The sequence below is a fragment of the Alternaria postmessia genome (assembly GCF_024291825.1).
Source record: "Alternaria postmessia strain BMP 2775 chromosome Unknown scaffold_176, whole genome shotgun sequence".
Taxonomy (NCBI): Eukaryota; Fungi; Ascomycota; class Dothideomycetes; order Pleosporales; family Pleosporaceae; genus Alternaria; species Alternaria postmessia.
The window spans coordinates 1-16,025 of NW_026260249.1; the positions used below are offsets into that span (position 1 = coordinate 1).

General features: G+C 51.2%; 3 protein-coding genes across 3 annotated transcripts; 2 read left to right on the top strand and 1 right to left on the bottom strand.

Annotated features, from left to right (window-relative positions):
- Positions 1–8,127: 8,127 nt before the first annotated feature.
- On the bottom strand, positions 8,128–10,741 carry CCT5 (T-complex protein 1 subunit epsilon; the record flags this gene model as incomplete). Its single annotated transcript, XM_051737433.1, has 8 exons — positions 8,128–8,172; positions 8,484–8,572; positions 8,914–9,094; positions 9,143–10,303; positions 10,358–10,451; positions 10,519–10,567; positions 10,639–10,656; positions 10,738–10,741. 8 exons carry the CDS (start codon positions 10,739–10,741, stop codon positions 8,128–8,130), a joined length of 1,641 nt encoding a protein of 546 aa, XP_051582800.1.
- Positions 10,742–11,125: 384 nt separating this feature from the next.
- Positions 11,126–12,064, top strand: J4E82_011226 (uncharacterized protein; the record flags this gene model as incomplete). The annotated part of the gene is made up of 5 exons (XM_051737434.1): positions 11,126–11,132; positions 11,207–11,342; positions 11,395–11,434; positions 11,483–11,908; positions 11,957–12,064. 5 exons carry the CDS (start codon positions 11,126–11,128, stop codon positions 12,062–12,064), a joined length of 717 nt encoding a protein of 238 aa, XP_051582801.1.
- Positions 12,065–14,730: 2,666 nt separating this feature from the next.
- Positions 14,731–15,546, top strand: J4E82_011227 (uncharacterized protein; the record flags this gene model as incomplete). Its single annotated transcript, XM_051737435.1, has 3 exons — positions 14,731–14,798; positions 14,850–14,874; positions 15,046–15,546. 3 exons carry the CDS (start codon positions 14,731–14,733, stop codon positions 15,544–15,546), a joined length of 594 nt encoding a protein of 197 aa, XP_051582802.1.
- Between the last annotated feature and the right edge of the window lie 479 nt (positions 15,547–16,025).

Consider the following 16,025-nt stretch of genomic DNA (forward strand, 5'->3'; position numbering starts at 1 on the left):
CGATAACGGTGGCTCCGCTTGCGTCAGAGACAGTGAGGTTCCGATTGCGTCAATGGAGAGACAGTTGCCGAGCAGAGGGAATGCCGGCGATGCTACAGCACTGACAGATACATGGATAGACAGTGTGTATACGTGTATGTGGATATGGGGCTATGTGTGGTTCCAAGAGAGCGGCGGTTGTGGACGTGGTCGTCAAGCGGGTAGGGTAGGATACAGAGAGCATGTAGGTGGGAGTGGAGTCTGGTATGTATAAAGCCAAAGCCCGCTCTACTGGTGTGCGACAGCATGACAGGGGTGGGCTCTGGGCCGACATGGAAGGCGCGATGGGCACCCACACTAGGGCTCACCCCCTGCACCTTCCTGATCCCTGCTACCTCCTAGCCCTAGACACAACCCCCGGGGCAGTTCCGGCTCATTTGAATTTCGTCGAGCCATGATCCATGTTGCGGCCATTCTACCGCTCTTTGCCCGATCTTAACAGTAAGTCCAGAGTCTACCATGGATCCGAGCAGTCAGTCTCTGCGACGCTCGTGGCCTGAGTCCCCCTCGTCATTCCCCCATATCAAGCCCACCTTTTGCTGTCCACTCCACCACCGCCGGCTACAACTTGTCGCATCGAGCGCCTCGTTGCCACCGCATCCTCCCCTACGTCGCCGCCCGCGTGGTGAATGGCCTGGGCGTGGGGACGCACATGATCCAACAGCACGGCCGTGCCCCCCTGCAATCCTCCTGGTACTTCCAGAACACTGCTGCCCTGACTCGCTGTCTCTGTTCCGCCTGTCTCAAGATTCATGCCACTGACATCGAGGCCATCGGGGCAATGCTATGCTGACCTGACGACCACGCTTCGGCGCCGCAGTTGATGCCTTCCTTGGTCTGCCCCCCTCTGGCTGACTGGTTGCGCTGCATTGTTGCTGCTGGCGGATCCGGTGCACCAGACTTGATTAACAGTCACCTGCCTGCGAACCTTGGAAGCACTGCAGACAGAAAGTTACGCCGCCGTAATACAATACCGCTAACTCAGCCGTTTCGAAAAGCTATGCACGCCATGTGACGATGCTTGCCCAATCCCCTCTAGCGTTCGCGGAAGCAGCTGAAAACTTCCGCTGGCGCTTCTTTTCCCTAACTCGCCTCTTCCGACACCCTACCCCTGCACGATTCTGGCCCTCCAGCTGCGCATGTGCCTGCCCTCGTCGCCATGGCTGTGCCTCTTGGACCCTGAGTCAATCCGACTGTCCACACCAGCTAGACAGCCTCACGAGCAGTTTAGCACCGTCGAGAACAGAAAGTACTTTCCCTCCGCGACAGCCTTGTTTTCCGCTTTCTGCTTCCGTCATTTTGTCATACGTACTGTCTGCGCAAATCCCCCGCACTGGGGTTCGGCAACACGGGATCCTTTCAATTCTTCCGTGGCGGTCAAGAACAGCCTCTGCAAGTTCTGGTGACATGGCTGCTTTCGGTGTGGACAACTCCGCCTTTGTCTCTGCGGTTGCGAATTTTACCGCCTACCACCAACGCTGCACTGGTTATGTGAATCCGCAAGCCATTGTTCGCTAGGTTCCTAGATGCGTTGGTTATTCGCAAGGATGCCAGACCACGCGGTACAAGCCCGGTGGCCACCTGGTTAAAGTGCTGTCCTCGACACCTTTGAGACATGCCAACTACCCCAGATAATCCGCTCTAGAGTTTGGGGTAGCGACAGGTACCCTGTGCTAAGGTGCACTGTGCGCCCACTTGTCCTCCAGTAACTACCAAGTTGGCTGCTCTGCTACGTCAGTCCAGTACACGGCAATCTCTCGAGGTCATCTGGGGCGGCTGCCGAATCACCAAGCCGCAAAAGCATCATGTGCGACCGCACGTTATCGCTGAATGCGGCGTGATGTCTGTTTCATGAGTTGTACACCGGCAGCTACAACTCTACGTGGCACTGGACCGTCGAGTGCCTGTCGCTCTGCCTTAGCCAACCGGTTGCCGCTCCTGTAAGCCACACTAGGTTCACGATGCATCGATTGCACATTACATATGCACAGCGCTTTTTGGTCCAAAGAACAAACGTCAGTGGGGGGAAGTACGGGGCCACGCTCCCTCCAAGTCGTTCGCTCGTGATATGGCGTAGAGCTGAACGCTAGTTCCCCGGACCGTGGGCCCTTCACCATCGTCGCGTGCTTTTTCTCATGATCTCCATACAATCGTCAACTACCATTAGGCTCTACCTCCATCCGCTCATCGCGATGGGATTCACCGCGCTCAAATCTGGTACGACTATGCGATCGACCAAATGTGTAATCGATGTTCGCATTAGTCGCAACCACCTTTCGTTGCTCCGAGACTGCATGCATGCAGTATCATGACCTAAAGTCCAACTACCTTGGTCATGAGCAGACGACAACTGTACCCCAGATCACGACAGTGCAAGCAGTGACGCCTGCCAAGCAGCCTGGGTATCGATTTCACCCCTTGCTTTTCTCCCTACAGCAAGCACGGAAGCGCATATGGCAACTGTGGCACACAATTAATCGGTATGCGAGCAAAGGTCGGAGCGCAAAACACATGCTGTTGGGCTTTAACACTGCCCGTTCCGACACGTCTACCCATCTATTACTCTTTTACATTTACGAGCAAAATAGAAACGATCGTCTCCGTCAGCCACCTGCTGAGATGAGCCCTCGTATCTGTGCCTGGAGGAGCCACCAGTCTGCCATCCGTGATTTTGACAAGTGCCGGACAATCGATCGCTGTTTGATTACTCGTCACATGCTGAACGGCAAACGATCTCGGTACATTCTGTCTGTCTCTTCGACATACGGCTCTTCCGCACTGCAAAAAGCCCCAGAAATAGCCGACACGCGCTGCACATATCGATCTCGCATACAACCCACACTACCTACACTGAGTATACAAAGAACATTACTGCAGTCATCATGGAGGCTTGACAGTGCCACTCTACCGGACACTGGAGATGGAAGCCCGACAGCCTGGATACCACGCCTAGACTAGCCATATCGGGTCCGGGGCGTGCACCCGCTGCCCGCTGGCGTCGCGTGGCTGTCACCACGGAGCACCAATCGTCTGGCTTGCAACCACCGGCTGTTGCGTCGGTTGGCCTTAATAGCATTGCGCTCAGTGTTCCGTCCTATGTTGTGATCATGCTCCGTGTCGCGCACTCACTGTCTCCGCACTTTCTTGATACCCCCTGGATCGCGCATCCTCCTACTCACGTCCCACAGTAGTGGGCGGCGGTTCTCTAGGTCTTTTTGTCCAATCAACCGCAACAACGTGCTCACGCTCACATGTGCTGCTCGTTGCAATGATTAGCCGAGGCGTCGGCGGCCAGTGCGATGCCACGGAATCTTACTGAAACCTCACTGTCAGAAGGGATAGGAAGATTTGCCTGTCCTGTCGCTTCTATCACATCTCTAGCGTACGGGGGGAACTTAATGCTGGTTTCCGCTCTCTTGCACGAATCGACATGAGGGATTTTGCACGAATCGTATGGGCCTTGTGCGGCCCTGCGGAGCGGACGTTGCGCCCAACAAATAACATTGGAGAAATTAATCCTCATTTCCAGTGAGTCGGGTCTTCATTCTGGCGCGTTTTCAGTATCGTCGATTGCCTGAACGAGGTGTCGTGGGTGCCCAAAGCAGCAACACGTTCCCCAGTGCCTGGCGGTGGGGCCCGACGCGCAGGCATCCCACGCGTGCAAGCACGAGGACGTCGCATCGTCCACCTCCGCACTGATAACCAACCAGAGGATATCCGGACGTCTCGCCGGTCACCGATGGCAACGCAACATCAAACGGACTCAGGCTCCGGTATTCCCGCCGAAGATCACAAGCAAAGTCATTCATCTGTTAGACTTCGGTGCAAAGTCGACCTAGTATCCCGCACTTCGGAGCGAAGATTCAGAGAGACCAACGACAGTCTTCCAGGCTCATTACCCCGGTCGACATCAAGTTCACATGGCCACGCCCCCTGCTTGGCGAACGCCGTGTGGTGTATACACCTCCCACGTGTGCATGCTTATCATAGCTTATCCAAATCGAATGCCCTTTTCCCGTCGCAAGATTCTGGAGCGACAAACGGGCCGGCTTATTGCTCATGAGACCGTACCTGAAACCAATGATGGGGGTGATACTCTGCAAAAGCAAATGCACGTCTGATATCTTAGCAATCTTTTTTGTAACGGGCGAATGGATAGTCGTCGATTTGCGATGTTTTCCCGTAGGATTGTGACAGCTTCTTTCGCTAACGGCTATCTTGTTCGACCTTCTGCATTGGGGCTACACCCTGCATGAGTCCTCTTTCCGACTCCCACCTAAGTTAGCGTATCGGTCGAGCCGTGAACAAAGTCTGGAGACGCCATAGGGATTGCAATCCAGGTTGCAACTCCTTCAGCCCGCAGCTTACCCTCTGTGGTAACCCTTCCTTACTCTTGTACAACCGGTTTATACCTTGAGTGTTAGCTTACAGAGCGTCTTGAAAATTTCCAAAATAACGTCCCGAACATGGCAGTTGCAATCTTCGGCAGAAAGAGGCTGTTGTCGAGGCTCTTTCACCCGTCCCGGGCTTGTGGTTCCCAGTTCCAAGTCTGGTTCGGTAGCACTGCGTGCTGACCGTCATCTGCACGTCTTCATTTATCTCGTCCTACCGACCGCGCTTACAGTGCAGGATCTACTTTGAGCTCGAGGTGTGGTCAGCCTGCGCTGATGTACCCGCTCCCAGATTAAATATTATTCCACCCAGCCAGCTAGGGCCTTTGACCGTATTGTCGGGACACAAAGGCTGATCCCAGGTTCCAATCTCGATCTCAAGGTCTCACTTTATGGTTGTACGAGTATATCTGGAGCACTGCAGCGTCACAACGGAATTACGGCCTGCCGCTCACCGCCAGAAATGGAACAGGTTCTGGATTATGATACCAACCTTCAAGCACGTAGCTTATGAAGATCATGATACCATCGCACACACGAATATCTTCGTGTAACACTTGGATATACAAGTAACCAATTCAAGCCTAACAACGCAACTGCCGTATCATCTCAGCACAACCCATGGATTACGCCCGACAACTCATCACACAATCACATGTACATCCAAAGTACTTTATCACACGGCCCGAGTCCGACCAAGACCATCGGCAGGAACCTAAATGCAACGGTCGTTCTCGGTCCGAGTGGCATGGTTTCCTCTCCCGTGGTTGCTGCTGGGTTATAATTTATGGATAAATTCCAATTACCCAGCCTATCAAGTCGCCCGCTTTTCTTACAACGTTTCCAGCCACCATCACTTTCCAACTAGGTAATAGACACAAGCGAGACTTTCGGCTCCAAGCTTTCGATCAACTCCCCCGTGCGTGCCTTTGGCGGTCTGTCGCACCAGAAGTGCGATTTCGATCACGCAGTTTGCCTGCTGTAGCACCACCAACAATGCAACCTTAATCAAACGCGATGTTGAATCCCACGTCCTGGAAAGATCCGTCAGCGTTGTCCCACTACTTGTCATCAGTTTTATGCCTATGCCTATGAAAAGCTCAAGACAAGTAGTTCTTGTCATCATTGAGCACTCCCTCGGTCGATGCCTTCCTTTTCTGTTCTGTTCCGTAAACTCCGTATATGCGTCCCGCGATTTACCCCAGACAAACGTCGTCGCGTGGTCCTGCATGCCCTGCTTTCACCGGTGCTTGCATGCCTTCGTTTCGTATCGCGGTATCATATCTTGATGTGCGTTTGTTATGTTGATTCGACGTTATAGCCCTTGAAATATCACATGCTAGGCTTCCTCCCACGCTGCCGCTTATCTCGTGACGAGTCTCGGAATATGGGACTCACAGCGAGATATGATGCTGATGTCAGACGGTAGACGGCAATCGGCTGGTTGGCTAACGGTGAGGGAAGGGAAGGGAAGGGACGGAGCGGAAGATGATATTATCGCCTTGCATTTAGCGAGCGAGAGCTCAGGCTACGCTTACTGCGGCAGATGACTCTGTCGCGTCGTACAGCACGGAGACAAAAGTCAGACGAGCGAAACGTTCTTCCGCTCGAGTCAGCATCGTCGTCACTATCATCCTTCAGCCAAGCCGGAGACCCCATCTCCACTCCCCGCATATCAGCCCCAGATCTTCGCCACAGCCTCTCGAACAGGCTGACATCTCGGGCGCAGTCAGGTAAAATCTGTCACCTGCCACAGTTAACTCTCCATATGTCCGTGGCCACGTTTCCAAATATTCTCACGTGGAACACCATCATAACCACCATTATTCTTGCTTCGTTTCTGTGCCGTGGTTGCGCATATTCGGCCCTTGTATGTTACGTTTGCCTTAACGTTGGTGCGCATAGCTATATCACCTATGTTGCTATCGTTATGTTCATGCGCGTTTTCAATATCGATACAATACCCCTTGTCCAGGGATATTCTCGTCACGCGCTTCCGGTACGCGGCTTTGCGTTAACATCGATCCTCGATCCTTCGTGTAGGGGTAGATTAGACCCAGATCCTGGGTGTTTATGGGACTTGGGCGCGTGCCTGAATCCCAGGGCGATCGCGTAAATATACGTACAGCATATTCTCCATGCAGCTAAGCACAGGCATAGTCGCGGTTTGTTATAGGCTGAATCAAGAAAAATGACGTGGTTTCAGAGAAAGAGAGAAGCAATCGTTCTGAAAACAGAAAAGTTTGAAATTGTGGTTTGTTTCAAGTGCTTGAGACATCACCTGGTCTTCGAGCATAAGTGGTGGGTGGTGAAGCTAACTTCGCAACCTACGACGAGACAACATGTGATGGACACGGGATCTACATTCTTCCTACGCGGAAGCAGAACATGGCACAGTATCATCCACTACCTACCCGCCAATATTGCCAACAACACTCTCACCCGTCCTTCAGCTGAGGCCAAGATCTCCCTCCACATCCCGAGCCTTCTATCGTCTCAACAACACCAACACAACCTATTAGTCAACGCCCCCTGCAGCAGCTAGCTCAGCCCTCCTCTCGTGTTCTTACATGCATGACGGATATTACCGCAAGAAACAACCACCGCTTGCTCCTCACTGTGAGAGAGTTTGCGCTACTGAGGAGATTTACCGGGTCGCTAAGATTCGAAGCGAGCATGAGCGATGAGATAGTGCGGTATAGTCGTAACCGACCTCTTGAGACAACATGACTGTTTTTTGAAGTAAAGAGAAAGTTTGAAACGTACAAAAATCTCAATGGAAAACCTGCCTCAAGTTTAGCGGTAACTTCGTTGAAGTCAACCACTGTTCTTGGCGTAATCCTGTCTGATAAAGCATGAACGTGACGGTGTCTAGATGTATCTGCAAAAGAAAAACGCTGTCAGTTGTTGGGGAAGTCAACACACTGTGTCCGATGTCTCGTTTCTGTTCACAGATTTCATGTGTTTGACAAAAACGATCTCTTGGATCTGAGAGGAAGGTTCGCCAGTCTGCATTGTTGTTGCTGTGGAGTAGAATATTCTCAAGTCTTGGATAAGCTGAAGGCTAGGTCATGACAAACATGGATGGGCTACTACAATTCGTCTTCCTATTGCTCGCTGAGCCCAAAATCGACTTCAATATTTAGCTGAGTTTGTGAATGGCCACACTGTGGCAGGCAATCTGGAAGTTGAACGCAGAGTTGACAAATGACAGCATTCTGATGCAAAAGAGTGCAGGAGTGGACGCTGATTTGAGCAATTCCGTCGAGTACTGAACGACGCATTGTTAAATGGCGATTGGAGGATATGTTTAACATACAAACGGATATGCAGATGCATATATGTGGAATGTGTTCGCATCGTGGGAAGAAGAATCTGCGATTTGCCTACGGAAACCCTTCTGATCGTAGGAACGAAGGATTCATTTCGTGTCACGAAGGAGCATTCCGCTGCAAACATGTGGTGATGGCTTTCTTATACCGCGGTGACATGTTCTCAACAGGACTCTATGCTATTCAAGGCACATCATGGCATCGGGATGCTTGTATTGATTTTACTTTGGATAGTCTATGGGTATTAACGCCTTAGACATGGTTTCTTTACGTTGCCATCCAACATGCCCTTGCGCTTCGTTTGCTACTTGCGCCCATCGCTCAGGCACATACCAATCGGTATGACAGGTACGGCGTGATGGCGTCTAGAAATCCTGGTCGTCGTTTCCAGCGATGATCACATTGTTGATCTGTGCGGCGTTATTAGCTTTACTCGCAAGCAATACAGGCGGTCAAGATAATCGGCGTAACACAAAGTGATGGTGTGTAACGAACAATGCAAACCCGCACACAAAGACCCGTGTTTCTTTGGTCTCGCCTCCTCGCTTCCCCGTCCGTGCCTTCGATCCAGAGAAAGAATGCAAGGGAGGAAGTCGAGCGAGGTAGCACAAACGGGAGGGAAATGCGGAAGGGATGGCGGGAAAGGGAGTAACACCAAGTAGCGTGCGGTGCAACAAGCGACGATATGTTACGAAACAAGGGGGAAAGTTACGGTACATACCTTGAGTACCATACGGCACAGCTGTGTAGCGAGCAACAGTTGTTGCCTCTTCGAGATCAAGGGATCGATCACAAAGTGTTCCTTCATGTCTGCGAATAACGCCACGTTAGCACGATCTTCGATAAATCAGCCACCAATGTGGCCCATGACGTTGCGCATAACAATGACAGCATAGCGAAGGTCTCAGATGACTCCTGCTCATCTCCACTTGTAGTTGCGTTCGTGCCAGCGCAGCAAGTAGCGCCGCGTGGGGGGACACACCCCACCCCACGGGGGCGTTGGATGCGGCAAGTTGTATGCAACACGGGTCTCGGGTCTCCCGGGAATAGTCCGTAATGCAGCTATGCTTGATAGCGGTGAGGCAAGTGGGAATGATACAAAGAGACGTGGGGAAGATTGTTGGATAACAACGAACGAGAAGGGCACTTACCGTTACTTCCCGTCTGCATGCAGTCGACGCCCAACCTGAAGTTCTTCTCCTTGGCTTGTCGGGACTTGATGTTAGCGAGGGTTTCGATGGGGCTGAGACCGGAGTTCTCAGCCAGGGCCATGGGTACTGCGTCAAGGGCATCAGCAAAGGCGCGCATCGCGTATTGCTCAATACCGGGGCTCTGTAAAATGTAAGTCGCCGTCCCGCATTCGCGTTCGATAGTGCTTACCTTGACTGCCGCATCTTCGACTGCGAGCGAGCAAGCTACTTCCGCGGCACCTCCGCCGTATACGATACGGTTGTCTCTCACCAAGTTTCGGACGACACAGAGGGCATCGTGTAGCGATCGCTTGGCCTCGTCGATGATCATCTTGTTGCTGCCTCGAACAAAGACTGTGACAGCTCGTGTATTCGCACACTCCTCGATGACCAGCATCTTGTCTCGTGTAGTTCCGAACGTCAGTTCCCGAACGATGCCTGCGCTTCCCAGTTTCTCCGCGCTGAGGTCTTCGAAACGCGGTACGATGCGTCCGTTGGTCGCAATGGCGATCAGCTCAATCTCTGGGCCTCCTACCCACCGTACAGCGGGCAGCTTGTTTGTGAGAAGAAGGTGGTTGGCCTCGTCGTCAAAACCCCATTGGCATATTACTACATTGGCGCCAGTCTCCTTGATCTGCTCAATCATCTCAGTGAACTTGTTTGACTCGTAGTTTTGTAGCTTCTTGAACTCCTCCACGCTGGTAATGTCCAACTTGTGCTTGGTCTTGGGCTTCGGTGGCTCGAATGCGCATGTGAGGATGGCGAGTTTGGCGTCCTTGACCTCTGACGGCATCTGCGGATGGGAAAAGTCCTTGTCTATTATGACACCCTTGACAAGTAATGTGTCCTCGAGCGATCCACCGACCTTGCCATCAACCTTGATGAGTTCGAAATCGACATCTTTCCGCTCCAGATCGGCGACCGAAAGCACAGCATCTACGGCGATGTTGGCAAACTGGTCGTGCGCCTTGGAGACGATCTTGCTGCCCAAACTTGTCTTTGCAACCCTGAACAGCTCTTCCGTGTTGTCCTTGGAGAAGTTGATCTCGTCGCTGACCTCGTCCAGCTTGGCCACAGCAACCTCGCAAGCCTGGTCGTAACCGTCTGCTATCCTGATGGGGTGGATACCCTTGTCGATGAGGTCCGCTGCCTGTTCGAGGAGTGCGCCCGCCAAAACTACGACACCAGTGGTTCCGTCGCCAATCTCGTCGTCTTGTGATTTGGATAGTTCGACTAGCAGCTTCGCGACGTGGTTGGAAATTTCCATCTGGGATAGAATGGTAGCGCCGTCGTTTGTGACCGTAATATCTCCATCGGGCGAAATCAAGATCTTGTCCAGTCCTCGCGGTCCCTAGATGTTGTGAGCCAGTGCTCTAACTTTCTCGAGTCCAACAATTCTGCATACCAGAGAGCTCTTGACAAGGTTCGCGACGGTCTTGGCCGCCAGAATGTGGGACTTGACCGCATCGTTGCCGTGTTGCCTCGACTTCTTGCCTTGACTGTCCCGGAATTAGCTGCTGATTTCTCGGACGGAATCTCAAAGCCTATTCTCAGCAGCCCACATACTCTCTGACAATGATAAACGGCCTGCCCGCTTCATCCTTCATCACCTGCGCTACAAGCCGATTTGTCAGTCGTCATTCGTGGATGATTCGTAATAATTTCGTGGTAGATTCGGAAGCATACCGTTGGAAAGGTCGACCTCTGCAATTTAACAAGTTAGCATTCTCTTCATCTTTGTGAAGTTTCGGAGATAATGAAGCTGTTGCAGCCTGTATAACTTACGCATCGCCATGGTTGGAGAAATGCCCGCTGAAGAAGCAAACACACGATTCCGGAGACTCTTCAAACTACAGATACACACTAGGAGGGAATCCTGGGTATGTTTAGTAGTGAGGGGTGGTGGGGTATATCCAAACAGCTGCCATGTCAGTCTCGAAATTTCCCCAGAGGGGCTTGGCATTCCTGTGCACGGCCGCGAGTCGCGAACGCGCCTTCCGTCGCCAGCTCCAACCCTGCGAATTGCCCTGACGCTTGCTGCCCCAAGCTGCCACCACAATCACTGGTCACGTATCGCGCACAAACAATTGCGCTTATCCGAATCGCCTCATGCTCTAAAAAGCTCAGCCCATCCCACATCTCTGTGCGCCATCATTAGCGACCGCGATTCAAGATGCCTCGTGAGTCGCGCCCGCCTTCTCGCGCTTTCACCCTACGCGTAATGTACTTAGCATACGGTAGCTAACTTACATAGCTGCTCTCAGCGATCACGAGTCCTCGGACAGCGAAGAAGTCCCCGCGCAAGCGACCACAAAGGGAAAAGGAAGACAACCAGTACAAGTCGATCCTGTAGAAGATGAGGAGGATGACAGTGAGGTGGGAGAAGACGAGTATACGCATATTCATATACCCAGGGATCACACCGCATTAACAATGCGCCAGATATGTCGTTGAAGCCATCTTCAACCACAGATTCCAAAGAGTGTGTACAAACACCTACCTCACCACACGCAAACACTGACAGTGGTAGGGCGTTCTCCAATTCGACGTCAAATGGGAAGGCTACGACGACCCCAAAGACCGGACATGGGAGTCAGAGGAAAACATGGAGGGAGCCATCGACGTACTGAACGAGTACTTCAAGAGTATCGGAGGCCGTCCAGAGCCCAAGGGCCAAAAGCGCAAGGGCCGACCGTCGCTTGCGGGAAGGAAATCAGAGTCGGAGACTCTTGCGTCTAGCACCAAGCGCGCGAAGGCAGACAAGGAGGAGAAGAAAGTGGCACAATGGAGTCCACCACCAGGCTCGTGGGAACACGACGTCCACGAGATCGACACAGTGGAGCAGACGAAGAACCCCAAGACAGGCGAACTCGAAAAGTTCGCATACCTCGTGTGGAACAATAATCAAAAGACACAACATCCTCTCAAACACGTCTACCAAAAGTGTCCGCAAAAGGTGCGTTGCCATGACTATCGAAATTGTACTGCTATTAATGCGTTGCAGATGCTGGCATACTATGAGAGTCACCTAGTCTTTTCCGAAACCAGCGACCAGCCTCTAAAATGCGAAAATGGTGATGACAATAACGACGCCGTAATGACAGGCCACTAATTCACTTCAAGTCGAATAGTATACGCAACCGAATTCGCCATCAAAAATGGTGCTTACCAGCAAAGTTCGAACGGACTTCGCGCCCGCCATGTCAATCGAGAACATGCTCCCGCTACGACTATTCTCTCCAGTAACGCCTCCCTTTTCGCTGTCTCCGCTGTGTTTTAAATCACCCACGGTGTCTCCGTTGACGCCTCCGGAGCATTTCTCGTCTTCAATTACCTGAAGACTCACCCGTCGTAAAGCTGACGTTGCTCAAATTGCCCACCGCGTCTCCGTTGATACCACAAGCGGAGGATCCTCATCTTTGTCCGTTACACCTCCGCCCCACAAAGTTTCACCAGTGCGTCTAGAGTCTCTCACGAAGACTTTGATTCCATTTAAGCGAGTATGGTGTATAGGCGTTAACTGTACCATAAGGGACTTCTTTGGTTAGGTTCGAGTTCTTTTGGAAAGGACAACAAGGAGTTCCAATGGTTCTTCGAAGCGATTCGAACTTTTTGCTTTCTATCCATTACCATCAGAGGTCACAAAACTATACATAAGACACTAAGTGTGACCACTTAGTGTGTGACAGACGATATATCCCTGTTCGTGAGAATGTTGTTGCGGGCGCATCGTGCCATTTGTGGATACTTGATATGCTTGTCTCCAAATAAGATTAGAATGTTAACAACACTTTTGAAATAATACAGGACATTCGAGTATACTTCTCCTTAGCTAAGACGAAATACGATTCTGTTCCCAGGTCCACAGACTAAACAACAGGCCTATAATCAAAGTCACATTGCGGAACATAGTTGAAAGTGTGTTCAATAGTTATGTCGTTCAATTCCATGCATGCGCGAACATATATACATATATAAGTAACGTAATAACGTTGCGGGTATCCAAAAGCCCAGTCCCAACCAACATGGCTGCTTCAGTTGCATTATCCTCGTTTCAACTTCTCAAGTGTTTTATCACTTTTCTTGCCCAATGAATCCCAAACTCCTGTTGTAGGTTGCATATCCATGCAGTTCCAAGAACGCCAATGCCATGCAGTGTTCAATCTCCAAATCTGAGATCGACCCATATGTTGTACTATCTTCGTATCGTCGTTAAATGTCTCTTTTCTTAATCTTCCTGTTGTATCATGGTGTTTTGTTGTAGTGGTGTCGTCTACGCGTTCTCTGTCATGTCAGAGACAGACGATGCGGTTCCGCCGACGGCCATGCGGGTTTGCAGGTAGTAGATCAGGTAGGCGATAGCAGCGATGAGGATGAAAAGGATAAGGATAATGAGAAAGATGACAATGTTGCGCTGCATGATTGCGGTTTGTTGTGGTGGCTACGAGGGGGTCTCGTAGATGGTAGTCGGAGTAGTGGTTGGTGAAGAGTAGTTGCGGCGGTGTGATGCTATGCGATAGTGCTCAAGATGTTTCTGTTTCAAAAGTCAGTCAAATGTCAAGAGTTGAGGATGAACAATTGTATGCGCACTGTGTCTTCAGCGCAAACAGGTGAATGTTGTATAACGCAGTGGTGTCGGTCGGACCAAGCTTAGCTATCGTCCAAGCAACCCTTTAGTAGTGGTGTCGTAAGTGATATCCCGGAAGCAAGCCAATGTCAAGGATGGTGGTGGTAAACTGGAACAACAACAACGACAACAACGAAGAATCGTATGGTAAAGTGTTGAGTTTGACGAGTGAGTTGAGGGATAATTGATTTAGTAATATCAGCGAAGAAATCTGCAGGCCAAGTAGTAGGGTCTACTGCAAGTGGCATGCGGCAACTTTTGTACAGACGTGGCGGGGTGCGTGCGCCAGCAAGGTGGTTGGGTCGCGTCCATGGTGGGAGGGGCTGGACAGGCTGGCGTGGCTGGGATACCGACTCTTTCGGCGGTGAGGCTGGGCTTGAAACGATAGCTGGATTGATTGATTACGACGGTGATGCGACTGTTGAGAGAAGCTTGTTTTTGTAAGAATTGATTTCGGGATGAGGAAATGAGGTTTGTATTCGTGTGAGTTTGGATGGGGTAGGAGGGTGCGCGCGGTCATGTGCTGGGGTCTTGGCGCGTTTTGGGGCGGATGCGCGACCTGACCGTTCTGCCTCGCGACGCCTCTACAACGCAATCAGCGCGCATTCATGAGTAGCTTTTCTGCCGCCTTCTTGCGTATGCGCAAACCAAGAGCCACTATCACGATAGCGTAAATCTCGCACAATATCTGGAATTTTTTTCCCTAGGAGAGATGACACAGCAGTCTCTAACGACCAGTGAAGAGATTACACTAGGTATCTAATCACACCTTCAATTGGCTTTGGATGCTCGAACGAATGCTTCCTCAAATATCAAGTGCGCCTTGGCTGCCAGGCGTCGACCGCTAGTTGTAATGACGACAAGTGCGCAGAACCCAGGATGCGAATTCTGCTTGCAGGTTAAGACCTGAGCAGACGCTCTTTGGCGCTCGCGTAAGTGAAGGTAGGAGGTGAGAGGTGAGCTTACCGCGCTCACAAGGCGAGCCAAAGCACATCTCTACCAACGAATGAGTGAGAAGACTCCGCGTGCTCCAATATTTTAAAGCCTCTCATCCTCAGAAAAATTCCTATATATCATCGCTCTCCACAACTACGATCGATCCAACCTCCGGGTCGAATATGCGCTTGAAAAGCAAGAGGACTCACCGTGAAATGTCTGCTCCAGCAGATGAGCCGCCTGCGCTAGATCGTTTTTCAAAGAGAGTACATCTGGTTGCTTTGTCAGTGGCGCCGTTGATCCTCCCTAAGCACTTACTGACCACTTATCACAGCGCCGGCGATCTTCGCGCGTTCAAGGTGCGTCTGGCTCCTCATAACTGCAGTCCCGGTTTTTGCTATATACCCTATGAGTTACTGCGATCAATCTCCAATCGAAATTTGCCGACATTCCCAGGCGAAGGCAAACCTGTACCAGAGATCTGGCTTCTTGGGATGCACTGTCTTGATGTGCTTGACTTGTTTGTACAGTGGGTTTACACGGGAGAGTACACCGAACTATCTGGCTCGGTCGTCCCGCTAGACATCGCCAACGGTGTCCAGGATCTGAAGATGGATGTCAATCGCCAAAAACCCAAGACTATGGACTGGGCAGTCAAGGCTGCAATACTGGCTTGGCTTCTAGGAGACGATCTGAAAGTGGCCGAATTCCAGAACTATGCTATGGCGCGCCTCTTCGCCGCTCTCACCCGTCCATCCGAGAAGCCACAGCTTACGCCGGCCTTGTATGATCACGTCTTCGTAATATCAGATATGACCAGCAACCTGGACACCGCAATGGAGCACTTGGTCGTTCGGAACTGGGGTGACGCGTCTGTAGTCGATCAGGAAGACCTGCAACTCTGGATCTCTAGGATTACCAGATTGGACACTTTTCGGGACAGGTTCTTCAAGGAATCTTTACTGTCACTTGATCAACGACGTGAAAAGGCTTTGGTGGCGAAAGATTATTTCTGCGGCGAACTACCCTAGAGCACGAGAGACGTCAACTACACGATGACTATCGCGGAGCAACTGACCATGATGAATTCATGTAAGAGAGGGTCTGCAGATATGAGTGCTTAGAGAGCAAAAGAGATGAGTAACTCCTGGACTGGTCTTACTATCGAACTATGCTCTCTTCGAGAGAAACTCAAAGCAAAAGTACCTTCTGAAATTATTTGAGCACTGGAACACTACCAGAGGCCATGGGTATCATTTCCACTTACTGGTTTGGTGGTACACAGTGCGTTTCTTCGAGTCTTTCCGTATCATTGCTACTTTCCCCTGGGCCTTACTTCCAAGTCGACCGTCTTGGCTATTAGTCCCCTTTCAGACTAGGTTTGCGTCCATGCACTGTAGCCTTGCGGCGCAGTGTCGTACTTAACTCAAGCCACATAGTCTCTTGCTTACCCAGAAATCCGGTACTATCCATCCTTGATACTTTATTCTTGCTCTTTATGATAGTAGAT